This window comes from Lutzomyia longipalpis, chromosome 4 (genome assembly GCF_024334085.1).
Source record: "Lutzomyia longipalpis isolate SR_M1_2022 chromosome 4, ASM2433408v1".
Taxonomy (NCBI): Eukaryota; Metazoa; Arthropoda; class Insecta; order Diptera; family Psychodidae; genus Lutzomyia; species Lutzomyia longipalpis.
This window is the reverse complement of record NC_074710.1, coordinates 9,575,873-9,588,412: the sequence shown is the minus strand read 5'-3', so window position 1 is coordinate 9,588,412 and position 12,540 is coordinate 9,575,873. Positions and strand designations below refer to the sequence as shown.

The 12,540-nt window shown below is 34.5% G+C and overlaps 1 protein-coding gene across 1 annotated transcript in view; it reads left to right on the top strand.

The window, feature by feature from the left end:
• The window catches only part of LOC129796083 (MOXD1 homolog 2), a 271,362-nt gene that overhangs the window by 241,838 nt on the left and 16,984 nt on the right, over positions 1–12,540 (top strand). Inside the window, exons 6-8 of the mRNA XM_055837796.1 lie at positions 4,476–4,658; positions 9,710–9,908; positions 11,325–11,793. Coding sequence (XP_055693771.1) covers positions 4,476–4,658; positions 9,710–9,908; positions 11,325–11,793 — 851 coding nt within the window. The remainder of the gene's footprint in view (positions 1–4,475; positions 4,659–9,709; positions 9,909–11,324; positions 11,794–12,540) is intronic.

The following is a 12,540-nucleotide window of genomic DNA, read 5'->3' as shown; positions in this document are numbered from 1 at the left end:
TTGCATCTTCATCATTCTCATCTCCATTCGTTGAAAGATTCACCATCATTTCGCATTTAGGTTGGGAAAAGAATTTCACAATATTTCAACACACATGCTGGCTTCATAATACATATGTAGGTATATAAAATCTACTCAATTTTCCCTTTGAATATTGAAATAGAAATGTACAAATAGGATTTTCCAGGAAATTGTTCATATTGTTTTCCTCGTTGTAAAATTAATTTAAAAAAAAAGTCAATTGGGAAGAGCATAAAAAAATTTACGTACAGAATTCATATTATGATAGAGGCCGCACTTGCAATAAAATAAACATAATAAAATTCAGCTGATTCGTAATGAACGAGAAACTAAATTAATATGAGAAAATTAATTTAAATAAAAAAAATTGATTCAAAATCCATATAGGGGATAAAGCTATGTAGATACTTATTGAAAACCTACAATGCAATATAGTGGACTTAATGTAAAATTAAAGAAAAGAATCGTGAAAAAAAAAGTTTTTTCTTAAAATTTTTATATTTAATTTACTACATAGAAGAATTTGTCTCAATTAAAAACATTTCTTTTATATTTCAATTTCTTTTATATTAATTTCTTAATTTATTTTATTTAATTTCTTTTATATTAATGGATTTTAAGAACACTTTTTTTTTATTTTATTTTTTTTTTTTTAATTTAATTTTTTTTTTAAATCTTTTTTAATTTTTTTTTTTTAAATTTTTTTTTTTTTTTTTTTTAATCTATTGAGGAATATTTAGTAGAGGGAATGTTGTAGTTATTATTATAGGCAGTCATTAGTTAAAAATGCAACCCTCTATCTCGCTACGAAAGAGACAATTCTATATCATATTTCTTATAAATTGATCATATTTTATTCAGAAAAAAAATGAGTCAATGCATTTTTATTAATTTAAACATCTACATAATACACCAATGAATTTTAGAATAAATAGCTTTCTTCTCTAATTTTATCTGATGATTTAAAAATAAATCAAGTTACATGAAAAATAAACTAAAAACTATTGCAAAGAAGTAGCAGTATATTGGATAATATTGATCACCACCACCCCTTTCTCCCCCTATTGATACTGGACTCCTAGCTTTTCCATATGAGCCACATGGTAGACAAGAGTAAAAATTCCTGAACCGGAAATTGAGAATATATTTTCCTCGCACAGAGAGTGTCTTCCGATATATCGCTTTTTGTGGGTCCGGTGCAGTCGCAGCAAAAGCCGAGAATTCCGCACATATTTCAAAAATCCCCAGACACAATCGAAGGGTGGCTCACCGAAGGGGGTATGAGGGTGAATGTATGGGGGTGTTGAGTGAGTCAGACTCGAGGCTGCATCCAGGATATGAGAATGCTCTGGGCAGGAAATAGGTGGCCGCAAAAGGGGGAAGTATCCGCAATGGTCAGCGATATCGTGACACCTCACCTCTCCCACAATCGCCTCCCCACCCCTCCCCTGTCCTACTCAGAATACCCATACGAATCTGGGGCTTTATTTATCGTACAACAGCGCGAGAATTATGAGGGGGAACCCCTGTGGAACACACAGGGTGTCTCCATCGTACATATTGGTGGGCTTTTTGGCGATGGTACACAAAACCTCCCCCTCCCCCCCATACACACAAAACGTATATTTATTGATTTATTATCGTTCACTGTGTTGAGACCCTTGGGCAGAATTTGTAGGAGGATGAGTTGACATACATTGTATTCTCCTAGTCATCTCATACCATGCACAATGTCAGTGAATTTCACTAACGTTCTCCATTAAAATGTCATTTACTCCACCATGACACTATGCAACTAAATATCAATAATTTCAAGTTATTGATTTTCCGCATTTTCCACAAGTTGGATGTTAATATGAAAATTTACTGAATATTTTAAAGATATTGGGTCTTATTCTGTAACCAATAAATCATAGAAATTTCGTGAATTTGTTATGAAATTCCAAGGATTTCTTGGCCGCTGAATAAAATCAGTAGAAATGCTTTATTACATTGATAGAGAAAAAATAAAATAAAAACGTCATTGTTTGCATTTTTAGAGAAAATATTTTCTGGCATTTCCCAGTTGATTCTATGTGGAAAATGAGAAAGGTCTCTTTGGTGACTTCTTATTAATTTTTGATCTAGTATCGTAATTGTTTTCTCGATGATTTTTTCTTTATAAGAATGGATAACCCCCTTTCCTTTACAAACTTCATAAAATTCTTAAATAAACATTTGTTTATAATACATAAAACTATGTTGCAAAAATTGAAAGTTCGCCCCTAGCGACGGGCTTATGAGAATATAAAGCAAATAATGATGACAGACTCTTCTCCTTCCTCAGGGAAAACAAACTTTTCAAACCACACTGACAGGGTAAAGTGAAAAAAAATTAAGGGGAGTTTTTGAGGGAAAATTGCAGAATCGCGTGCTTTTCTGAAGGTGTGAGCTTTTTCTCATGAGAAGGAAAAGGGGATGTTCCCAGTGAACTTGGTGACCCTTCGTGACATATTCCATTGATTTTGCATTGTAAGAGGGTGCTGGAGTTACCAATCCACCCACCACCCCCAAAGCATAGCTTCCTTGTCGCATTAATTATGCGTTATTTGTCTCTTTGGGTGGCGCGACATTATTTGCCTTCTATTGCAACTAGAGGAAAATGTTAGGTATTATACATACAACCCCCAGGGGTTTGTGTAAGGGGGTGCAAGGGGGTGGGTAGTAGAATAAATATAAAGTGTATTTTAATTGACAGAGAACCGGAAACCGCGCTACTGAATTGCATCAACCACATTGGCCATTTGCATGAGATATCGGGGGTGGGATAATATTTATTCATTGCTGGGCGCTATTTACATGGCGATTTGTCATTATGCTCGCAATTTGCATCCCTTTGTAAGCACTCAGGCTTATATATTCTCATACACCCCTCCCATGCGGGGGTGCATTATCATTTTTGTCCACCACCCCCGCACCCGCAGCATAGATGATTGTTTTTCAGGTCAACAATTTTTATTTGTCCAAATTGCTTCGGTGTTTTTGCATTGGATGGCAAATGTCATCAAAATGAATACACACCCCTTGGGATGTTTGACTTTGGGTATGTTATTTGCGAGAACTTTTTGAAATTTTTCTTTTGATGTAAATTTTGTGTGACATAGTTGACAAATTTACCGCCAAAAGGAGATTAATAGACTAAATTAAAAGGCATATCCATGCGGTGAAATCCTCCCCTCTTAAATACGCGGCAGGTTAGTTTGGGATGTTTTTGAGAATAAATCATGCAAATAGCAATTAAGTTGTGTACGTCACATTTGCAAATATTTTGTTATGCGGAGAGACACAACATCAAAAACGAATCCCAATGGTAAAGGTAAAATGTTGGCGATTTACCATAGAGGCCTCGGGGTATTTGATAATATATAAATACATTTTATTTGAAGAAGGCAAACTGCATAAATTTATGAGTTTTCTGGTTCAAATGTCACAGTTTAGATCAAACTTAGGGGTGAATATCTGGCCGGGAAGGCTGCTTTGAGAATTTTTGGGAGCTTCTAACTATTCCGCTTTATCCGTTTTGAAGAAGGAAAATCTGTCTATGGTTATCTGTTTGTTACAAAATGATCTCCTTCGAAACACGAAAAGAGTTTATTCACTTTGTATCTTTTAAATAATTTCCCGATTAAAACAAAGTCTTGAGAGTCAAATAAAATTCCTGCAGAAAAGGAAAAGACTTGTCATTTTTCATTTTCTATTTGGAAAAATAATGGAAGATTAAGTGAAAAAGATCCACAAACCACGCCCACAATTTTAACTTTTTTTATTCAAATGCATATGCTTCGCTTGAAGTACTGACGCATAAGTTTTATGCATTTATGGCAAGAATGTCTTTGCTGATTTGAAAGTCAATCTATGCTACTAAAAGATTTGCCACAAACAATTTTTGCACAATTTATTGTGTTGTAAAATTATATTTGGCACTCTGAAAGCTCCAATAAATCCCAGAAACATTATGTAATTTTTAACGAATAAATCTAAAATGCTAACCAGATATTTGCCCCCTTGATGACAGTTTTATCTTGTATATATTGAAAGATTCTTGCAAATAAATCGAAAAATAAACACAAATATGCCAAGTCGGGATGCTTCAAAGAAAACCAATAAGGTCTTGCCAACAAATTTATCTCTGATCTTGGCAAATAGTTATGCCTACCCTCCCCTAATTCCTTTTTCTCATCCCTTTCTACTAAACTATATGCATGCAATTTCCCTCAATATTTTTCTTCGTTATGAATTGATTTTCTATTTTGCCTTTTGCTTTAAAAAAACCATCTAAACTGGTCATAGAGGTCTTGTGAGGTCATGTGCATACATTGCGACAATGTGACCTTTTAATCATGACAAATAGTTCGTTTTGTGTGCTTTGTGTGTAATTAAATCATTCCTGTAACTTGTGTTTAATTTTCTTGCAGTACGAACCAGTATTTGAATCTACAGCCAGTCGACCGTATATGCATCATATTGTCCTGTACGAATGTCAAGGATCCTCCAGTGAACTCGAGATGCTGTCACGGGAACAAGGACGCCCTTGTTTCCAGCCGGACAATCCGAGACAGTGCAATGTTGTCGTCGCCACTTGGGCCAGAGGATCAGAAGTGAGTATTAATACACACATACAATAATGGCTAAAGTTTAAAAGCTCTTTGCAAGAGCCACCCCCAACATAGCTACCAAATTAAAATCCTTAGTTTTGGGGGACAAAGGCACACATACACACCAGCTCCCTCCCCCATACTTCCACTCTTGGCAACACTAAACCACCCCTACCATATAAGGTGAAGCGATCCAAAAGTGGAAGATTGATGACACTCGGGGATGCCATCGAATTTTCTCACAAGCGCGCGAGAGCTTTGTTCCACTTTTGCGAACATGGGTGATTTAGGAGATTCCTCATCCTCAACCATATATGTACATATAAAAGCTAAACCGAGGTGGATGAGCTGTGTGCAAGTAATCAATACTGTGAGTTGTTTTGAATTGCACAAAAGCTTCATGGGGGAGTTGGACTTCCACTAAAACCAATATATATGTACATAACACAAAAGCATATTTGATGCTCAGGCGAGAACTATGTACATGTGGGTGAGTGAAAGGGATGTTTTAATGGACTTTTTTTTGGTTGAAAAAAAAAACCATCTCTAGCTTTATTTCCCCTATTTACAAAATATTCAGATTTAGCAAAACTCTGTGAATTTTGGTTGTAAAATTAAATTTTACTTTAAAGCTTTAAGCTCTGTGTTAAAAAATGGCATGATTTTGAAATATAATGAAATTATTCTTTTGTCAAAAAAATTTTTTATGAATTTCCAGAACTTGAAAGCTTGAAAATTCAAACTTCAAGCTCCCAAACTTTATTCTTGTCTTAAGATAATGGACTTTAGCCAGAATTTAAAAGCTTTTTTTTTAAATCATTTAGTTTGAATTTGTTTTGATTATATATGTATTACAAATTTTAGTCAATTTAAGTTTAAAAGAATTTCCTTCAGCTAAAGAATTGTGATTCCTTCAGATACAGCTCTTGATTTAGCTTTTGAAATTTATCATTTTAGGGGTAGATTCTTAAAAAAAATATTTTCTTTTCTTTCCTTACAATTCGTCAATTATAACATATTTGGTGTTCTGGGAAAATTCCTATAAGATTTTGACATTTTATTTCTATCTTTCATTGGATTTTTTAAGGAAAATTACTTTTCCAGGCTTCTTCAGAGATCTTTCTGACTATATTTTCCTGAACAACAAATTCTTTGTTTTTCTTTTCTAGAACGAAAATAGAACGATTTTAAAAACACTCATTTATCAAAATCTTACAGAAACTTTTCTGTTGTTATAAAAAAAAGAAAAGATTTTATCAAAATCTACCCCTTAGTCTTGAAATGATTAATATTTTTTTTAATTATCGCGAAGATTGACGCCAAAAATGACTAAAAAAAAAAAACAAATCTCAACCAAAATTTTTGAAATTTTGCTTAGAACTTTCCTAAAATCCTTCATTTAATTGAATCCATTCAATTTTCTACGCCAGTTTATATGCACTTAAAGTTAAAAAAGCACAATTGCGAAAAGCTTAAAATTAGCAAATCTGGGTTAATTAAATTAATTAAAAATAAACAATTAGGAGAATGTATTTTGTCCCCAAGGTTATTTAGAGAATTTTATTTTTATCAATTTTTCATTGTTTTTTTATGAATAAATTGAAGAAAATTTTGAAATAAAATATCTCTCTTGCTCAAATATTGAAAATTCCATTTATCTTCATCCATATGGAATAACATTATCCCCCCCTTATGCTGAGGATATATAATTAAATTAGCGGTGAACCTCGATGGGGGGAAAAGGTGCAAAATTTTTTGGGGTCAAAAGTCCCATAATTGAATAAAATGCAAATTTTGTACTAACCAATGAATAAATTCAATTTTCTTAGCATTCGTCTGCACTTTATGAATATCTCCTTGCAAATTAATTTCCATTATACCGCGCAATGGGTTTCAGCACGAAAAGTTAGGTGCGGTGTTATCTTACCTCTCTCATTCAGCTGTTTGTCAACGTTTTAGCGTTCTTTTGCCCCCTGTCGCCCTGGTGCAAACCGAAAGAATAATTTATATTTTTGGAATCAATGTAATTTGTTTGAAAATATCGCAATGAGAGTCAACTCATACAACATATTGGTTTTATTTTATATATGAAAAAAAAAAAAAGTTAATTGAAATTTACGTTAAACACGCAATATGCCAGAGATTTTTTTCATCCTTTTTTCATATAGCTGGAAACCTCATTACATTTTCATTTAAATCATTAAAAAATCATGGTGGTTGCGCCAATGCAGGGTGCACTTTTTATATGCTTTTATAGGAATATTAATTTTTCATCAAAGGGCAAATTGAGGGTGACAGCGCATTGAGGCATGGACGTAGCCATTCATGGTTTAACATTACAGCAGCAGCAACAACAAACCAATGCAAGGGGATGGGGGTTGTGAAAGAAATCACACAGAATGGGAAAGAGAGGGGAGCTTATGAAGTAGCACTTCAATTTAAATGGTTTACCGGAAAATTTAAATAAATTCCCCATGAGGGAAATTGCTTACACACAATTCACATTGAAGGCCATATAGAACCAGAGTAGTATACAGAGGAGTACTCTCATGGCATTATGGGCCAATTACGGAGTTAAGCCCTCCCCAGGGTTGGATGTGATGGAAGTGGAAAATTCTACAAAACTCTCTTCACCATTCTCCCCACTCTCTGTCGTCTTGATGGATACTCTATATATAGGAAACAACAATATATATATATATCCCATAGCATTTGGTAGTTTTCTGGTATAACAATGAACCCCATTTTGAGATGTCCTAGCCAATAGAGGAGAACACTTTACTGTCCTAATCACACACTTCACCATCAATGTGCGATATTTTCTCAATGTTAAATCCAAAAACGAGAGAATACAGAGAAGGAAGGCAACTTTGAATCTATATATTGCGGAAGTTGCTTGTACAAGAAGCCCTCAAAGAGTGGCAATGAGGATGGTTCCAATTGAATGGGAGAAAATTTCCTTTTTTGTGTAATAAAAAGGGAGTTTTTTTTTGCAAAGGGAATGCTTGAATGGAAATTAAAATTTTTCTATCAGAGAAAAAAAGAAAATTCGTTTGGGAATTTTAAGATTCACCATTTTAAATCAATTTAAAAAATGGTTCTTCCCATTATTAACATCACGAATGCCCGCAAATACTGTCTTTTGATAATTTGGAATTATTAATCATGAAAATGTTAGAAAGTTTTTTTTTTTGAATATTTATCGACTATCTTGAAAAAAATGTTGATCTTACAACAAAGTTTCAAAAATTTTCCGATGAATCGCCAAAAATATCAAAATATTCAATAGGTAAACAATTCTTGGTCTTAAGGAGGCTCAAATTGTGTACAAGAGCTTGTAGAGTACTAAATTCAAGTCCAAGGAGTACTAAATTCAGTTCCAAACCGTACTAAAATCAGGCATAAACAAGATGCATATTATATATTCAGTTTTTAATCATAAAAAGGTTCAAAGACAAAAATCATAAAAAGTTCTAAATTAAAGTCTAAAGTGTACTAAATTCCGGTCCAAAGTGTACTAAATTCAAGCCCAACAAATACTAAATTCTATGCAAACTGTACTAAATTCAAACCAAAAACAAGTGTTTCGGTTTTTAGTAAGATATCCATAAAAACCTTTATATCTTGGAAAGTATTTGGAAAAATTTCCAAAAAATTAAAACATTCAGCTGATAAAAAACTCCTTGCGCTCCTTGCAAACACCCTTTGCTTAACAAATCTTTCCCAACAATAGACTAAAAAGCCTTTATATTTTTATACAATTCCTAAATCTTTTAAGAATCTTGAGAAATCTCGTTAGTGAGACCTTTCACTTTTTTTTTCCTTTATGAAACCCCAATTTTTCAGCCCCGGTGACTGCAGCAATTCTTTGATGATGTGGTATTCGCATTAAAATCTTTTGAAGTCCTTTACCCGAATTTTCATCCCTAACAAGCACCCAATTCGGCCATTTCACATCCACACACTCCTCAAGTCCATCTTTTTTCCCAACATACGGGAGGTGGAGGTAAATCAATTTGAATTCTGTGCACTTCTACGGGGATGTTTATGGTACATCTACTCCACTTTTGAAACCTCTCAAGCGCGCGGGGGTGTGCAAATAGAGAAAAGAAGCAAGAGAAAAAAAAACATTACACAGAGAGGGTTGAAAATGGAGGAAATTGTTGGAGGAAAGTTCCTCAAATCCAACCCTCTATCCATATATTTTCTCACCCTTTCCCCACAAAAAAATTTTTAGCATACAAGGCACACAAATTCAAGCATTGCTACATGCGGAGGAGCTGCGTGTAGTTGTGTCAAAATCCCTATGTGGAAATTTTCAATTTTCATAGACTCTACAGACGGATAGGGGGATGAATTTTCCTTTGCTCCTTACATGGCAAAACACTAAAGAAAGTACAACCAAACACTTTACAATTTTCTTTCCAAATGGAAATGGGGATAAAAGACAAAATGATGGAGTGTATTTTCTCCCCCTTAACTTTTTTTCCTTCTTCTGTGGACCTTTTCTCATGTGAATTTTTTATTATACAAAAACCACCATTTGAGTGCCACCACCTCCCCATCCCACCCCCAAAAAAGCACCCGACTTAGTGCCTCGTCGGGGGTAATACTCGAGAAATGTTTGGACCGAATAATTCGCAGGGAAGTTTCAAATGTAAAAGCGAAAGGGGTGTGGGGGGATGGAAAACTCTTGGGAATATTTTACTCACCATCGATAGAAGGGTTTCTCAGGGATTGAGGGGGAGTGTGTGGTGGGTGTTCCTTCTGAATTGTGCATTTGTGCCACTCCAAAAGGGAAAGATAGTGCGCTTTGCACAAATCACACACTCTTCGTCAAGCTCAATTTATTGCAAAACTTGCGGTACCCCGTGGAGACGCCTGGTGCTTTTCATTCTATGGATGCATGGGGAAGTACATTGGGGGTGTGGGGTGGTTCTTGCGAATGCAATTCAATGGATATTGCTTATAGCAAGGAACTATGTATGTGTGTACTGTTGTGTGGTAAACAAAAGGAACATGTAATTGACTCCTCTCTCTATCGTCCTTTTCAGGGTTTCACATTTCCACAAGAAGTTGGGTACCCACTTGACATTTACCAGGCGCGCTACTACATGATGGAAACTCACTATCATCACGCCATGGATGGGGTGGGTGTCAATATTAACTCACCACCCATGGTGGACAATTCTGGGCTTCGTCTGTACTACACACAAGCCCTCAGGAAGTACGATGCCGGCGTTCTCTCTGTTGGTATGTTATATACAATTTACAATATATATTTGATTTTCTCCAATCTTACAAGATAGAATTGAACGAGAAATAGATTAAGGATATTTTATTGAATTTTCAATGCAATTTCCACAATGAACAGAGCAAGATTTGTGGCTTTAATTTGTAATAAAATTAAATCTTAAAACTTTTATTTTGAATGTCAAATTAATTTTTTTAATGATAAAATAGTGTTTTTACAGGAAAAAAAAATCTAAAATCGAATTTAAAACAGTTAAAATCGAAAAACATGAGGAAAGAAATGTAAAACATTACAAAAATATCTAATATAAGAAAAAAAATCAATTGAACGTTAAAAAAAACATGTCAAACGTTTAATTCCAATGTCAAACATTTTTTTTAAAGGGGGTGCCATCATTATACTGATGATTCCCCTGAAAAGTCAAACATTTGAAAAGAAACGTCAAACATTACATGAAACGCTTTAGAAAAGAGATGTTGAACGTTAGAAAGGAAAAGCCAAATGTCAATTCAAACGTCAAACTTTATAAATGTCAAATTATGAATTAGTAATGTCAAATTTTGGAATAACATTTTGTAAAGTATTTTTTTTTTAAGTAAGTATCCGTAGAAAGTAGGTAGTATTTTAAAAGGTTACAAAAGCATAAATAACTGTAAGAAATTTAAAAAAAAATGTATTTTATCAGTTAGAATTGCAAAACCAATAAAAAAAAAATTAATACCATCATTAATACTTTGTAAAACGCGGGGCTACTTTGCAAAATATTTTTCAGGAATTATTTTGAAAAATTGGTGATAGATAAAAAGATGCGTCCTTTTGCAAAATGCAGGTTGGGATCTTAGCTTTCAGAGGATATTCGGGATTTTCCCCTCCCACCACCCACTTCCGGCCGCCATCTCGAATACCAAACACTTAATCGCTTCTGTTATATTTCCGGTTGAGGCGATTGAGGGTTTGGTATTTAAGATGGCGGCTAGAAGTGGGTGGTGGGAGGGGGAAATCCCGAATATCCTCTGAAAGCTAAGATCCCAACCTGCATTTTGCAAAAGGACGCATCTTTTTATCTATCACCAATTTTTTAAAATAATTCCTGAAAAATATTTTGCAAAGTAGCCCCCGATGACGGTACCTACATTTTAAATTTTTAAAAGAGGATTTTTAACGAACAATTTGACAATTTAAAGCTTTCTGTTGTTCATAATTCTTCCAAAAACTTCTACCCTATGCTCTAGAATCAATATTTGGTGACCTAGACGTCTTAATTCCTGAATTTTTATGAAATTTCTAAACAAAAAATAATTAAAAATGAAATTAAAAATCGGAAATTATCTAGATTTTCTAAAATTTATCCACTCTTGCTGAACTTCTTTCTTCAATCTCACGTTGTAATGCGAAATTCTTTGTCCTTCCACCAGGAATTGATCCAAATTGGCGTCACATTATTCCTCCGGGGCAGGAGAGGGTAATCTCCGAGGGTCACTGCATTGAGGATTGCACAAAGGCCGCTTTCCCACCGTCGGGTATCAATGTCTTCGGTGTTATGATGCGAACGCATCAGATTGGAAAACAAGTGAGGCTGAGGCAAATCCGTGGGCATGAGGAGCTACCCCCGGTGGCGCAGGACAGCAATACAGATGCCAACTATCAGGAATTCCGTCGTTTGGCGGCACCTGTGAAGGCTCTACCGGGGGATAGATTGGTGGCTGAGTGCACGTATGACAGCTCAACGAGGAAAGCCATAACACTGGGTGGGAAGACAACGCGGGAGGAGACCTGCCTTGTTCTAGCACTCTACTACCCACGCCAGAAGGAGCTAACAGTGTGCCATTCCCTCCCAAGCCTTCCCACCGTCCTACATTCACTGGGCATCGAGGAATTAGCTGTGTGAGTATTTTTTTTGGATAATTTTCTTTTTTTTTGCAACGAAGAAATCAATAAAATGAACTCATTAGTGTAAAATATTCATTGCAAAGAATCAGCAGTGGGGAAAAAAAGTTTAATTATTCCATTTGGAATTTTAATTGGAAGAATATTATTTTGCATTTTTCTGTATTTGAGCGAAAATTATGCTGATTTGCTCTTTTTTTTTCTCTTCCCCATTACATGGGGTTGTGAAAGATTTTGTGCAATGTTATACATTTTTCCCATTTTTCCATGATTGAAGTTTTTTCTTCAGTTTCTTTGAATTGGATTTTTTTGTTGCTGGTGAAATTCTCTTCTTTCATTTCTAAATTGTGACGCATAAAGCTGGAGGTAGTTGCAAAGTACTTTTCTTGAAAACAGAGTGAAGCAATTGAAATGAATAAAATATACAGAACATGTTTTCATTTTTGAATAGAAATTTTTCCCTTTATTCTTTTATAAGATTTAAATTATTCTTTCTCCACGGCGAGGTCTTGGATAGCTTAATAAAGGATTGTAAATGATTTTGTTTATAAGATTTTGAAGGAATTTTTTTGTGGCAATTTAAAAACTATCACCTTTAAGTATAATAGATTTATATAGAGGGACAACCGGAAGTCTTCATGCTGCACAATTGTTAGATGGCACCACTAGCTTCCAATCATAAAAATTAAAAAGGGTCTTCTCCTTTTGAGCCAATCTTCGTTGAGAAATGACGAGAAAAAAATT